The sequence below is a fragment of the Furipterus horrens genome, unplaced genomic scaffold (genome assembly GCF_987537825.1).
Source record: "Furipterus horrens unplaced genomic scaffold, mFurHor1.1.pri manual_scaffold_11, whole genome shotgun sequence".
Taxonomy (NCBI): domain Eukaryota; kingdom Metazoa; phylum Chordata; class Mammalia; order Chiroptera; family Furipteridae; genus Furipterus; species Furipterus horrens.
This window is the reverse complement of record NW_028327181.1, coordinates 79,926,704-79,941,542: the sequence shown is the minus strand read 5'-3', so window position 1 is coordinate 79,941,542 and position 14,839 is coordinate 79,926,704. Positions and strand designations below refer to the sequence as shown.

The 14,839-nt window shown below is 50.1% G+C and overlaps 2 protein-coding genes across 6 annotated transcripts in view; both read left to right on the top strand.

Moving 5' to 3' along the window:
- The window catches only part of STAT5B (signal transducer and activator of transcription 5B), a 62,349-nt gene extending 58,505 nt beyond the window's left edge, over positions 1 to 3,844 (top strand). For 3 of the 4 annotated variants that reach the window (XM_090292780.1, XM_090292781.1, XM_090292779.1), the window contains exons 17-19: positions 181 to 232; positions 547 to 651; positions 1,280 to 3,844. In XM_090292780.1, the coding sequence (XP_090148906.1) occupies positions 181 to 232; positions 547 to 651; positions 1,280 to 1,406 (284 nt within the window). In that variant the 3' untranslated portion in view covers positions 1,407 to 3,844. Of the gene's footprint in view, positions 1 to 180; positions 233 to 546; positions 652 to 1,279 lie in introns of those variants that run through there. The other variant, XM_090292782.1, reaches the window with a different exon arrangement.
- Positions 3,845 to 8,725: 4,881 nt separating this feature from the next.
- Positions 8,726 to 14,837, top strand: GHDC (GH3 domain containing). Of its 2 annotated transcripts, none has more exons than XM_090292784.1 (9): positions 8,726 to 8,831; positions 9,275 to 9,567; positions 9,872 to 9,993; positions 10,145 to 10,646; positions 11,028 to 11,220; positions 11,336 to 11,407; positions 11,484 to 11,617; positions 11,984 to 12,069; positions 14,741 to 14,837. In XM_090292784.1, the coding sequence occupies exons 2-9, from the start codon at positions 9,288 to 9,290 to the stop codon at positions 14,792 to 14,794; spliced, it is 1,443 nt and encodes a 480-aa protein (XP_090148910.1). In that variant the 5' UTR covers positions 8,726 to 8,831; positions 9,275 to 9,287; the 3' UTR covers positions 14,795 to 14,837. The 2 variants fall into 2 exon arrangements, with proteins under 2 accessions (XP_090148910.1, XP_090148909.1); XM_090292783.1 differs by lacking the exon at positions 14,741 to 14,837 and adding an exon at positions 12,333 to 13,112.
- The last annotated feature ends 2 nt before the right edge of the window (positions 14,838 to 14,839 follow it).

The following is a 14,839-nucleotide window of genomic DNA, read 5'->3' as shown; positions in this document are numbered from 1 at the left end:
AGTATTGAGACTGTTCTATGCCTGGTCATCCTAACAGATAGAAATGTTAAGAGCTTGTATGAGATCCTAAGCTAAAATTAGGTGGTTGTGTCCTATCCTAAGAAAAGATGTGATTCGTAAGGGAATTTTCATTATTTCATCTGAGAATTTTGGTTCTCATCGCCGTTCCTCCCTCGGCAGCTAAAGCAGTGGACGGATACGTGAAGCCACAGATCAAGCAAGTGGTCCCTGAGTAAGTGTCCAGGGTCCAGCTCTGGTCTCCTGCTGCCTCTGTTCTCCCCTCACTGTCCTCACCCCTCACCACCACCTCCTCCCATTCAAGGCCCAGCATTCACTTCCCCCTAAAACCTGGCTCAGCCCTGGGGAGGGAACTGGGCTTGGCCCCCATCAGGCCAGTAACCAGGGCCCCACTCCTGCAGCTGGAGTCCCGGCCCAGTGGGCACATGGTCCTTCTACACCTGAAAAAGACATAAAGATGTCCGCTGAGCCCCTCCCCAGGTCAGCTGCTGCCTCGAGCCCACTGAGGCTCTGTTCTTCCTCCTACAGGTTTGTGACATCTGCAGACTCTGCTGGGGGCAGTGCCACCTACATGGACCAGGCTCCCTCCCCCGCTGTATGCCCCCAGACGCATTATAACATGTACCCACAGAAGTAGGTTGTGTTCTTACGGGGCTTCCTGGGGGGTGGGGGGGACTGGGCAGCTGGCCTCAGACTGGACCTCAGCAGGGCTGGTGGGCCAGGGAATCCAGAGCTCCTCTAGCTCTGAGACCACCCAACCCAGGCTGGGCTTTGGCATGTGCCCAGGTGGGAGGGAGAGATCTGACCAGGAGATGTTGGTAGTTTAGAGTGGGGTTGGGAAAATTTCTGCCCCCAAAATGGAGATTTTTCTCTCTCCATATAAGGACCAGATGGGGTTTAATGTGTCTGGACAGCTGGTGTTAGGGCCAGCTGTGCCAGGGGGTGGGTGTGGGGGCTTAAATTTTTTATTTTTTTCAATGACAGTTTACATTCAATATTATTTCTTATTAGTTTCAGGTGTACAGCGTAGTGGTTAGTGGAGGGTGGGTATTTTAGTCTGAGTCCCTCTGTCCAGCTAGCAAAGAACTCTACTCCCGAGTGTTGAGATCAGAAGCGCTTCTTCTCCCGTGAAGCCTAGGCTGAGGCTACAGGCAGTCTTGGGCTGCTCACCTGCTGGGGGGGGCTCGGGCCGCTCTCTGCTCCCCGTCCTTGGCCTCTGACAACCGTTGCCTTCCCCTTCATCTTTTTTTTCCCTCCCAAGCCCTGACCCTGTCCTTGACACCGACGGGGACTTTGATCTGGACGACACAATGGACGTGGCGCGCCGTGTGGAGGAACTCTTAGGCCGTCCTATGGACACTCAGTGGATCCCTCACGCTCAGTCGTGACCTTTCGTGTCCGCCTTCAGCTTCTTCGTCCTCGCCAAAGGAGTTGCTCTTGTGGATGTTTTAATTCCATGAATCTCTTCTCTTTGGAAACAATACTCATAATGTGAAGTGTTTAATACTAGTTGTGACTTTAGTGTTTCTGTGCATGGTGGCACCAGTGAAGGGAGTGTGTATGTGTGTATTTGTGTCCGTGTGTGTGAGTTTGTACATTGTGTTTCTCCCCCTTGCTGTCCAGCGTTTAGCTGCAGCACTGGGGCCACAGACAGAGGCTGTGGTGGCTTTAACCTTGTACGAAAAGGCAGTTAGTGTCATGAACCCTGGAACTTGGCCATGTGTCTTGAGGGTGGCTGAACTTTTACATGTGGCTGTTCAAGTGAGAGAAAGACAAAGGGAGGAGAAAGCCCCTCCTGTCTGATGAGCCTTTGTCACTGTTTGCCAAGCAATTGTTATATAACTACGATCGTCTCTGCTTTTCTTCTGAAATGTAGACACTGACTTTTGACAATGAAATACAGTCCTCCCTCCCATTTTCCCCAACCCCTTTTTCCTGGATAGGGATAGGAAAGGGGGCAACATAGAAGGATTGTTGGGGCAAGGGGAGTCAGAGGTCTTCGGATGGGTAGTGGCTTTTTACATAGCACTTAACCCATCTTAATGTTCTCTCTGTCCCTGCCTCCCTCCCTAGCTGTCTGCCTCCGTCCTCTAACTCGGCTCCTCTGTGTGTACACACATGCAGACACGCCTGATGAACTAGAGGAAAGAAGAGAGGGTCACATAACCGAAGCTTACGGTGTTGATGTCCTTTGTGTTGGGGCCAGAGTGGATGCCCAGCCCTGACTTGCAGGCACCGAGAACGTTCCCTCGTGGCCCAGGAAAGCTGCCATCCAGTCTGCCCATCCTTCCTCCGCGTTGGAAGGCTTATATTGATAACAGCTTTTTGCAGATGTTGAATGGTGTTTTTGTTGTTTAAATCGGGACTTCTTGTTTTCCCCTTCCCACCCTAATCTGACATCAAAACTCTTCCTGTGTTACGTCCTGTGCCGCTCATACCCAGGTCACCTCATGTCCCTTCACTGTTCATACACGATGTCTTGGGGAGTGGGTGGCAGGGGTGTGGTCTGAACCAGGGCCAGAATGATCAGCAGGTGTCATTGCTCACCTGGTGCAAGGTGCTGGGTGTCAGGCATTGGTGATTTGGGGAAACGCAGTCAGCAGGTTTCCTAGATGTTTGGTAAGCTGCAAGAAGAAAACAGAAAGCCACAGCATAATTTTGTCTGTTGTTTTTTTCTATGGCTTTATACCAGAAGGAAGGGATGGGCTGTGGCAGGCAGGTGGGAAGAGAGGGGAACAGGTATAGTTTTTAGGTTAGGCCTACAAGGTCAGCCCTAGCCCCCTCTCCAAAAGAAGGACATGACCACACCCAGGAGAGAATAGCCCTAAAAACCTTATTTTTATACAAGTGAGTAAATAAACATATTTTTTTTACAAATATAACTTCTGAACTTAACAGTGTTTTGATGTTAAAGGAGACTATTCCTCTGTAGTAAATTATTTATTGGAAGATAACTTTTTAAAAGCTGCTGTTTGCCCTGGCTTGGTTTCATACACTGATTTATTTTTCTATGCCAGGCGGTAGAATCTCTCTGCCTCTAGGGAGGAGGCTGACCCCTCCATGGACACCAGCATTGTTGTAGGATGCTGCTAAGCCCCTTACGTACCCCTCAACGTTAGGTTAAAAAGGTGGGAAGGAAGCCTGACTGTGCTCAGACCCAGGCTTAAAGGGCCCTCACCTGCCCTGTCACTCAGGCTGCCCAACACCTGCCTCTGAGTGACGCCCTGGTTGTCTCAGCAGGGGCGGGGGCACGGGTGGCTGCACTTTCACATCAGTCACGGTGCCAGCCCTAGGGCACGCTGAGGGTAGAGCTCTCGCTTTACAGTTGGCAGTGGGGTTGTGGGGACAGGTGCTGCGTGTGGGGCTCCCATGCTTGTACAGTTGCTGATTTGTCCTCAATTTTCCTGAGGCTGTGCCTATTGATGGGAGAGATTTTTGACTGAAAGGTGTGCTCACTGTCTGCATTATACTTTCTTCTCCCTGTTCCTGCAAACCGGAAGAGGTCACGGGAAGTCTTGACGGCCTCCACCTCTCAGCCGCTCCCAGATACACGCGCGTCATCAGAGTGTTCTGACTCCATGTGTGCTACGTGCAGGGTTTTGTAGGGGGTGGGGGAGGGGGAGACAAAGTTAATATAACTTAAAATGGAAGTATACTTTTTATAATTTTTCTTTTTAAAACTTTGTGAAATTATTTCAGATACATATTTTAGTGTTGAGGCAGATTAGTATATAGCCACCAAAAAAGTATTGTGTACAGTTTTACTTGGGGCAATCACAAAATAGTGTATTTTATGTTACAATAAAGGTTTCCTCTGAAGGGACAACATTGAGTCCTGTTTTAATTTTTTGTTTCCATCAGGTGGTGAGGGAGGGTGGTTTGATAGGGAAAAGTTTGACATCAGTGGAGTCTGAAAGGGGAACTAGCTGGGAGTTGGCTGCTCAGGGAACGGGTCACCAGCTCTGATGGCAGATGGGGGCATTTCTTACCTTGCTGCTCATACAATATTTTGAAAATTGGAATGATAGTCTTTTATCTCTTGGCCTGCTAACTCCACACTCTTCCTGTTAGGAAGCTCATCTTTAAAATTCAACACGTTTAGAGTGCCTGCTCTGAGCATTGTGTATGGAATGAGAAAAAGTGTTCCTGCCCTCAAGAGGATTGCAGTCTGGAAAAGGCAGCTAACACAACCAGTTATGATAAGATACTGGTTCATGCTGCTGTTAATAAAGGTATCCCAAGGCCATTATCAAGTACAAAAGAACACAGAGGAAGGGCACTGAACAGCTTGAGCTGGCTCTTAAGAAAAAAACAGGAGTTGAGGGAGGACAAGGCACTCATCTTTTGAAGTGGGCACATCACTCAGAAGTGTACCCTTATCCCAGCCCCAACACCAGAGACCAGAGCCATGGCTCCAAGTTTTTGCCCCAGAGGGGAGAGACAGGCTATAGAACAGAAAGCTTTGGATATCTCCTCAAAGGAACTGTGCATTTGGGAGAGAAGTTCAAGCTTAAGGGTGTTCTCCCAAACAGTGGAGATTGTGGTGAGGACAGTTGGTAGGAGAATGACAGCTTCATTGGAAATACAGACTAAACTGGGATAGTTTGCTAGAGAGAAATGGGAAAGAGACTACTAGAAGGAGCTCTCTTGGGGTCAGAACAAGCCTCAAATGTTAACCTTGAAACTGTCCCTTCAAAGAAGCCTGAATTTGATTGGATCAGTTTGTGGAGCAATTTATTCCCCGGCACATGGTTGAAAGGGAAAAAAAAAGAAAAAAAAATGTATATATACACACACATATATGTATATGTGTGTGTGTGTGTATTTGTTTTCCAGCCAATAATTAGTGTCGTTTAAGACTTACCTGTAGTCAGGGGAAGAGACCTGTGAAAGTCACTATCATTCTAGGCATACTCAATCTGCACCATCCTGAAGAACAATAATAAAGGCTTCACAGTTAGTGTGGGATTGGCACTGGGGAATAGATAAAACTCACTAAAATAATCCACTTTAGTGAGTGCACTAAACAAATAATAACATGCCCTGGAAAATTAACAAACAGGTGGAAATAAAACAATATATTCAAATAGCCAATGTATCAATAAATCAAAAGGGAAATTAGAAAATACTTTGAGATAAATGAAAATGAATACACAACATAAAACTTATGGGTTTCATTAAAGCAGTGCTTAGAGAAAAATATATAGCTGGAAAGACCTATATTAAAAACGAAGGGAGAGGGTATAAGGGGAATTAATGGTAATGGAAAAAATACAATAAAAAATAAAAAATAACTCAACCTTCCACCTTAAGACACTGGAGTAAAGACAAAACACTAAACCTAGAGCAAGCAGAAGGAAAGGAATAATAAAACAATGGAGTAGAAAAACAATAAGAGAAAATCAATGAAACCAAAAATTAGTTCTTTGAAAAGATCAACATTGACAACCTTTCACTAGACTGACCAAGAAAGAGAATCAGAAACAAAAGTGGAGACATTACTACAGACCTTACATAAATAAAAGGATTACTATGAACAAATTATGCCTATATACATTTGGACAAATTCCTAGAAAGACAAACTACTGAAACTGACTCAAGAAGAAATAGATAATTGATAGATTTATAACAAAGTGATTTTCTTTGTAGGTACTATTAAAAACTTAAAGAGAAAAGTCCAGACCCAGGTGGCTTCACCACTGAATTCCACCAAACATTGAAAAAATACCAATTTTTCTTTTATGAAATACTTTTTTATTCTTCCACAATAATGGCACAGGACGTTCCTGTCCTTAAGGGTTTAGCATTTTCACAGAGAAAATTGCACTTGTGTCACCTGAAAGGAATGTTCTTACATAGATAAGAAGGCCCATCAAGTTGTTTAGGGATTTGAAATATACAGCTCTTAAGCATGTACCACTTGGCTACAAGCCACCTGTATTCCTGAAAGCTCTATATTTCAAGCTCCCATCCTCTTTTCAGGTGTAGAGATCCATCATCTGGCTACTGCCCAAGACTGCTTCTGTCAGTAAGTTCTCTTTGTGTAATTCTTTGTCAGCCTATTTCTTTGGTCTTTTGGCCCTGTCCCCCTTTGGAGGTCAGTTGCAGTACATCTTAGGAAATTTCCCCGACACAAAGGACACTATCAAGATAATGAAACGATAACTCACAGAATGGGAGAAAATATTTGCAAATCATAGGGGACTTGTTTGTAAAATATATAAAGAACTCTTACAGCTTAATTTAAAAAAACCCAATTAAAAATGTGTAAAGGATCTGAAAAGACATTTCTCCAAAGAAGATATACAAATGGCCACTAAACGCATAAAAAGATGCTTCACATCATTAGTCATCAGGAAAATTAAAAATAAAACAGACTCAAGTCACTTCACACCCCACTAGGATGGCTAAGTCAAAAAGTCAGATAATAATAAATGTTAGTAAGTATGTAGAGAAATCAGAACCCTCATATACTGCTAGTGGGGTTGTAAAATGATACAGCTACTTTGGGAGCCAGATTAGCCATTCCTTAAAGAGTTAAAGAGTTGCCGTGCAACCTAGCTAGTCCACTCCTGGGTCTCTACACAAGAAAAATTAAAATATATGTCCACAGTCAAATGTCTATGTAAATGCTCCTAATAGCATTATACATAATAGGCAAAGAGCAGAAATGAACCCTGATGGGTAAACAAATGTGGTGGTGTTTTATACATCACGTTTGGATGGTGTTACCTCCAATGGAATATTATTTGGCAATAAAAAGGAGTGAACTACTGATACATAGTACCACATAGAAGAACCTTGAAAAGTTCATGGTAAGTGGAAGAAGCCAGACACAAAGACCGTGTGTTCTATGACTCCATTTATGTGAAATGTCCAGAATAGGGAAATCTATAGAGATAGAAAGTAGATTTGTGGTTGCTTAGGACTAGGGGGTGGGGATGGGGGGAAGCTGGGAAAGGATTGAGGGATATAGCTAAAGGGCTTGGGGTTACTTTTGAGGATAAGAAAATGTTATAAATTGATTTTTGGTGTTGCATGTACCTGTGAATGAAGCCTGTCCAGAAAGTATCCAGTCATGCAATATGAAAAACAGAGATATTTATTGAAGGATACAGGAAACATTATACATAGGACAATGATGCCTCAGTTCCCTTCAAAGTAGGCACCTTGGCACCTCACACAGTTCTCCCAATCTCCATCAGCTGCCCGGTTGTATTTTCCTGAATCTCATCAAAGGTCTGAAATCTCCTCCTTTTCAAAGGTCATTTTAGTTTTTGGAAAAGCCAGAAGTCTCAGGGCACCAAATCCGGGCTGTAGCAGGAGCTGAATCACCTGGGTGATTTGATGTTTCGCAAAAAAACTCTGCAGAGACATGATGCGTGAGCAGGTGCATTGTCGTGATGAAGCTGCCAATCACCAGTTGCCAATAGCTGCGGCCTTCTGAATTATCCAAATAGTTTCTGTGGAGGAATGTTCAAGGCTAACATAAAATTTGATGCAGATTTGTTCCTCTATTGGCTCAGTCATTTTGAATGTGATGGCCACACAGTACACATGCTCCCTCAACGTCTACCGCCCCCACTGACTAATACAGTAAAGTCGTCATTGTTCACACATGCGCATTCCAGTCCACTCTCCTTGGCTGCCAGGTTACATCGATTTTGTGCAAACCATTCTCGTTATATTAGCAATGGCTGGGCTTTTTCCAGACAGACCTTGTACACTAGAAACCATTGAATCGTACACTTAAAATGGGTGATTTGTGCAATGTGGGAATTATATCTAAGAAAGCTGTTTTTGTTTTTTAGAGCAAGTGCAAGAGCTCAGCAAGAAATTAAAAGAAGTGAAAGCAAGGTCGGGTTGGGTAGCCTGAATGTGAAAGTAGACCTGTGCAAAGGAGCTCAGCTGTGAACAGAAGGGAGAGATGCTGCAAGATGAAGAGGCAGGAGCGGGGTTGAAGGAAGGGGTGCTAGTGTCTGAGAGCTGGTGTCAAGAGCGCAGGTGGAGGGAGGCAGGGCTGAACCGTGGACAGCAGAAGAACTTTGTACTAGAGCACAGCAGAAGAGTGAGAGCCTGACTTTGGTGGGTACCTTGTTCCAAGTTGTGAAACTACCTTGTGTCACATAGAAGTTTATTTTTCCCTGGGATAAAGCCAAAAAGCTAACACAGATGGTGGCCCCAATTACCAGGTAAAGTTATGATGAACTACATGTGACAAGTGGTGCTGTCAGGTCCTCTGACTTGAGGACTAGTCATCATTAATCTTGAGAAAACATATGCGGTATCAGCTTGGCTAGAAATGGGACTGAGATTCTTTTTTTGTATTTGCAATCTGCCAGCAGTTTGCCTATGATGCACATCACATTCTGGCTTAATATTTATTCAATAATAAGTGTTTTCTTTCTCTACCACCTTTGTGGAGAGGATTTCTGGATTGAGAGAAAATGTTGTTTTTAACAGTTTTCATGCTTGAATCTGCCCTGAGCTGAAGCTACTTCCTGGCACTCCTTTTCACAGTCAGCTTTCTTTTCCTTCACCTGCACAAGTGTGAGGACCACGCTATTCTAGCTCTAACTTCCCACTTCTGCCAGCTCAGGCCAGCACCCAGAATGTCCTCCTTCAGCAACCTGCTCCTTTAAGAGCACCCCCCATGTCAGCTCCGCCTTTGAGCCCAGTGGCCGGATTTCCCTGTTGTGAGGCCCAGCCCTTTAAAGCCATGGCTTCTTCATCTTTCTGGCGCGCCTGTATACTGAGACCAGAGTGCTGAGGGGCCCTGGATGCTGGGAGTAGGCACAAGTGGACTGTGACAGGTGCATGTGGGGCAGGAACAGGACTCAGGAGGGACACAGAGCTGGGATAGGGTGGGTCCTGGGACAAAGGAGAGCCACTTAGGAGAGGGCAGGATCTCATTCGACAAGTAGCCTCTCTGAGCCAGGCACTATGCCAAGCCCTTTCTGCACCTTCTGAGGTGGGTATTATATTCCCATTTGACAGATAGAGGGGCAGAGTTCAGAGTAGCTACCTGAATTGAATACAGATAGCAAGCGTCAGAGCCAGGATCCGAACTCAGATCAGCGTGACTCTAAGGCCTGCTGTTCTCTCTGCCTCATCTGCCTGACAGGGGTCCTGGCTTTTCCCCCAAAATTCCTTTGTTCTTGGTTTTCCTGCATGCGGTAGAATGGGGGGGGGGGGTAAGAAATGAGCTATCCCCTATGACCCCAATACCAACACTCTGGTCCCTCCCTCCACCCAGGAGCTGCCTAGAGATGCTGCTGCTGTTACTGCTGCTGTTCCTGCTGTTGCTGCTGCTGCTGCTGCCGCTGCCCCTGACCAGGCTCTGGCAGCAGCAGGCCCCGGGGCCCAGGCTGTCCCCACTCACCAGCCTCTGGCATCGTGCGGCATGGGGGTCCCTGCACTGGGTAGCTGCCTGGCAGTGGTGGAGACTGGAGCGGAGCACATTGCATGTGGGCCAGAGCCAGCAGCAGGCCCTGAGGTGGTGTCTGAAGGGAGCCCAGGGTCCCCGCTGCCACCTCAGGGGGAGCACAGGTGTGTTTTCCAGGGTCTGGGGAGGTAACCCACAGGGAAAGAAACGCCACAGGACAGTCAGATTCCAGAACTTGAAGTCCTCCCTTCCCTCCTTCTACTGCCAACACAGAGAGGCCTGACCCAGAGACCCTCCCCAGGATCAGGATTGTTCGGGATGAATTTTCCCATCCTGGACCATGAAGTCACCCCTCCCCCAGGCCTATTCCACGTCACTGCACATCCCTTCCTCAACAGTCTCACAACCTTTCCTGAAACTTCAGAAACTCTGTGGCTCCATGACGAGTTTATGTCTTTGGGGCTACAGATATGAGCACCTTCCGGATTCATTTCCCTCTGACCAAGGCCAGCCAGGCCCAGGAGAAAGAAAGTGGGGAGCAGCTCCTGCCCCCTACCTCAAAACAGCACCATGGGAAGGCCTCTCTGCAGGTAAACCGAGAAGGCTGGAGCCCAGCCCTGCCATAGACGCCCAACTTGCAGCCAGCCACTCCCTTCCATTGGGGTGGGCAGAGAATCCCCAAACTCAGGGCTCAGGGTGTGGTCAGGCTGGGCGCCAACACCCGCTCTTGTCTCCCTCCAGGCCACCTGGCTGGGTTTGGCAGCCCTAACCAAGGCCTACCCGGGAGTGCTGGCCCCTGGAAGTGCAGCCTGTTTGACTCCTACATCCCCCTGGCCCCGCCCCCTCCCCTGGCCTTGGCATGTCCTCAGCCGGGTTAGCCCCCCTGGAGCCAAGGACCCTGGGGCGCTGCTGCTGGAAGCACTGAGGTCCCCGGGGCTGCGGGCACTGGAAGCTGGGACAGCAGTCGAACTCCTGGACACCTTCTCAGGCCTGGGGGCCAATGGCGAAGAGCTGGCTGAGGCGATAGCTGCTGGGAACCCAGGAGCGCCTCTCCCGAGACGGGCAGCTGAGCTGCGGGAAGCCCTAGAGCACGGACCCCGAGGACTGGCCCTGCGGCTCTGGCCACAGCTGCAGGTGGTGGTGACTTTGGACGCAGGAGGCCAGGCTGAGGCTGTGGCTGCCCTGGGGGCCTTGTGGTGTCAAGGGCTGGCCTTCTTCTCACCTGCTTATGCTACCTCTGGAGGTCAGAAGGACTCAGGGGTGGTGGGCTAGGGGCAGAGGGCACACAGCCAGTTGTCATATAGGGAGCCCTCCATTTTTATCTCTTTGAATCCTCCCCAACACCTGCAGCTCCATTTTACAGGTGGAGAAACTGAGGCTCATAGAGGCTGCACATATTCACAGAGCACCTGCATTTACCCCTGGGTCTGCCACATCCAGAACCACTGCCTCTTCCCAATTAGACCCCTAGAGGCAGTGTGCTGAGCCTGGGGAAGCCATGCAGGAGGGGGTGGAAGGGCAGCAGTAGGATCAGGTGCTCAGAGAATTGAGGCCTGGGGTCCAGGGTGAGGGTCCAGCAGAAAGCAACGGCACCACTGATGAAGAGGCTGTGTGCTCCCCATAGGGGTGGTGGGCCTAAACCTGTGGCCAGAGCAGCCTGGTGGGCTCTACCTCCTGCATCCTGGTGCTCCTTTGATTGAGCTGCTCCAAATCAAGGAAGGAGGCCAGGAAGAGGCTGCCACCACCATCCTGTTGGCTGAGGCCCAGAAGGGCAAGGAGTATGAGCTGGTGCTGACTGACCACGCCAGCCTCACCAGGTGATCACCTGCCCACCCCCCAGCCACCTCTGGCCCTCCAGGACCCTGTTGAGGGCCAGGGGCATGAGTTAATGGGTTCTTGGGCCTGATCTCACCCCTACTCCCACCCTGTCAGGTGCCGCCTGGGTGATGTGGTACAGGTGGTTGGTGCCTACAATCAGTGCCCAGTCGTCAGGTTCACCCGCAGGTAGGTGACCTCCTGGGAATCTGAGGGGCTGTCCTTGTGCCCTGGGATCTTCTGCCTCCCCCTCCCTTCTTTCCAGGCTGAGTCAGACCCTGAGTGTGAGAGGAGAAGACATGGGCGAGGACATGTTTTCTGAGGCCCTGAGCCAGGCAGTGGGACAGTGGCCAGGGGCCAAGCTGTTGGACCATAGCTGTGTGGAAAGCAGCATTCTGGGTAAGCTTCTCCATCAGTTCATGCTCCCCATTCTTGGGATGGCTTCCCCTCAACCCATACCCATCCTGCTGAGAGACCTCTAGGAAGAAGGTAAGACCCAGGCTCCTTTCCTGCTCCTAATAAAAGTCCTTCCCATTGTCTAACACCCATCCATCCTGCAGCAGTCTCTCCCCATTTCCTTTCCAGACCTGTTTCATATTAGGACTATGCCAGGGTTCCTCTGCATTTACCCGCCTCTGCTCCAAGAAACCCTTGTTTTCCCATGAACCTCAGAGCAGGAAGAACAGGGTGGGGCAGTGGACCTTGGCTTTGGAAGCTGTCCCATTCACAGGAGTGAGTGCGTGTGTGTGTGGGATTTGTCTGCAGATTCCTCCAGGGGCTCTGCTCCGCATTATGAAGTGTTTGTGGCACTGAGGGGGCTGAGAAACCTGTCAGAGGAAAATCGAGACAAGGTAAATGAGACAGGAACAGGATCTGACTGCATGTCCCCTTCGCTCTGCTTACCCTCAGGTACAGTGGGCACAACAGAGTGATGAGGCGGTGGGGACAAGGAGGAAAACTTTTCCAAGGCTCTGGGAAGGGAGGGATGAGTCCCACAGACACACATGTGTACACATGAAGCTCCTACCCACACATACACTAGGCACAGTCATGCACACCTTAACCACACACCACACAGCTGCACACCAGCCTCACTCAGCCGTTCTGTCCTCAGCTTGACCACTGCCTTCAGGAAGCCTCGCCCTGCTACAAGTCCCTGCGGTTCCGGGGCAGCGTGGGCCCCGCCAGAGTCCATCTGGTGGGGCCAGAGGCCTTCAGAGCCCTCCGGGCAGCCTTGGCTGCCTCTCCCTCTTCTCCCTTCCCTCCTGAGATGCCCCGGGTCCTTAGGCACAGGCATCTCGCCCAGCTCCTGCAGAGGAGAGTGATGTCCTGAGTGGAAGCCTGCCCACTGCCTGCTTCACCCCAGAAGCTGCCCCTCTCTTTCCTCTGAGGTCTCTCTAGATGGAGGCCCTTGGCCAGGGTCTTTGACTCTGTGTCACCTATTAGTTGCTTATCAGGACTGCTGGGCCTTGGGGAGTTCCCACCTAGTCAGCCGGTTCTGAGGAGGTGACTTCAGGGGCGGAGCAGACACCAGCAGTGCCCTGCCCTGAGCCCCCTGGCCCACTCTGAAGGACACTGCTGGACAGTCCCCATACCTGCTGATGGCTCCTGTGCCTCTCAGCCCAGTGCGCTGGGCAGGCTGAAAGTGCCGGGAGTGAATGTTCCCTTCCCGGGAGCGACCCTCACTCAGTCAGCAAGGAACAGGAGTTGTGAAGACCAACCTCAGCTTCATTGTCCTGCAGTGGGACAATTCCGAAGTGTACTCTGCACCAGTTGCCCACGGGGGTAACACTCTCATTAACACAGTCCTTATGTCTTTCCTCCCATCCCTCCCATCCCCACTCCTTTATGTGTTTTCTAGGATCATCTCCCAAATAAACCTCTTGCACTCAGATTCTTGACTCAGGGCCTACTTTTGGGGAAACTGTAGTGCTCCCTTTTGCTCTGCTCCTGCGGCAGCCTGCCGCCTCCCTTCAGTTCTGATCACCAGGCTTCCGCCCCCCCCCTCCCCTGGGGCATGCCCTGAGAGTGTGTGCACTCAGGAGCCCTCGGGCACCCTGCCATAGCCTAGCTCAACCCAGAAGACACAGACCCCCCTCCTCCTATCTCCCTATCCCAAGCTTAACCTAAATGTGAAGGGGCTGCTCCCCAATGTCCATGACTCTGGCTCAGCACAGGTCCCTTTCCTGGCCCGGCACCCATGAATCACTTTCATGGGCAGGGGCTGTGCTGCAAATCATAAATCGTCATAGCAGGAAGCAACCACAGAGACCATGTGGGTTAACTGCCCGTCTTACCAGCGAGCACACAGGGCTTTGTGAGGTAGTGAGGCTTGCTCAGAGCCCAGCAGCGCCTCCTAAGTGATGTAGCACCTGTTTCTAACCCTCGGACTCTGCCCCTGAATTATTTCTGGATTCCGTGCCCTACATTCAGCCCCCTGTGGCCACCCATCCAGCCCCTACATCAGCGCATGACTCTTTCCTACTAAAATCCTCCGTAGCTCCCCAGAGCCCACAGGGTCAAGACTAACCATCTTAGCCTTAAAGACCCTTTGACCCATCCTGGGTCTTGCTTGCCACCTCTCTCCTCTGAGAGAAGCCATGACCATGAAGACCACACCCCACTATCCCACATGAGTTAAGCACTGTCACCTCCAGGTCTTTGCTCAAGTTGTCCTTTCAGCAGAATGCCTTCTCCCCTGAATTTACTGGGTAGAACTCTCCTTTTCATGGAAGGCCTTTTCAGAGTCCTTTCTCTCACCGAGCTACCATTATATGCCGGGTCACACCTCTACCTGGACTTTGGAGCTCCTTGAAAACGGCATGTCCTATGCATGCTGTAGTTCCAGAGCCCAGGGCAGGGCCCGACACAGACAGGTGCTCAGTAGACAGTGCCCTGAGTAAGAGAGACTCCAGCATGGTGGCTCCCTCACTGCTGACAGTGGGATGGAACCCCATCCGTGCCCTCCAGGAAGAAAGCTAGGGAGGTTGAAGGATAACACCAGGTGCTTTTTCCCCCACTGCCCAGGTTCAGTGTTCAAGGTTTTCCATCTTGGAGATTAGTGGAAGGAAGGGGCTGAGAGGATGGAAAGCCAGCTCAGAAGCCTTTTCTCATGGAGGAAGAAGGCCCTGGAGCCTGAGAGACCCCAGGGGCAGAGAGAAGGAGCAGAGGGAGAGAGGCCTGCTGCTTGGGTGCCCTCCCCCAACACACGCCCGGTGGGGAAATGGGTTTCATGACTGCCTGCTCTCCTGACCCTAATTAGCAGCTGCCCCTCCCCACATCTTCCCAGGCCAGCACCTCAACCAAGGCTTCTATTGTGCTCCCAGATTCCCGGGTGCAGTGTGGCCTCATTAGTACCTGGAGACCACCCCATCTCCAAGGAGCATGCAGACAGACAAGGCGGGGGGACCAGAGGCACAGCGATCCAGCTCCAGCCTCTGAGTGCCTTGGTGGCCATTCCTTGGACCCAGCCTAGAGACGGCCCCCCTCTGTGAGGCTAATCTTAGACTTGCCTTTGTCTAGCCCCAGAGTGGACGCGAGTGCCTGTCTCTCCCCCACCACCTCAGAGCTCTATAAACCCCAGGCCCCTGGGAGCAGATAACAGTCAACAGCCTCAAAGTT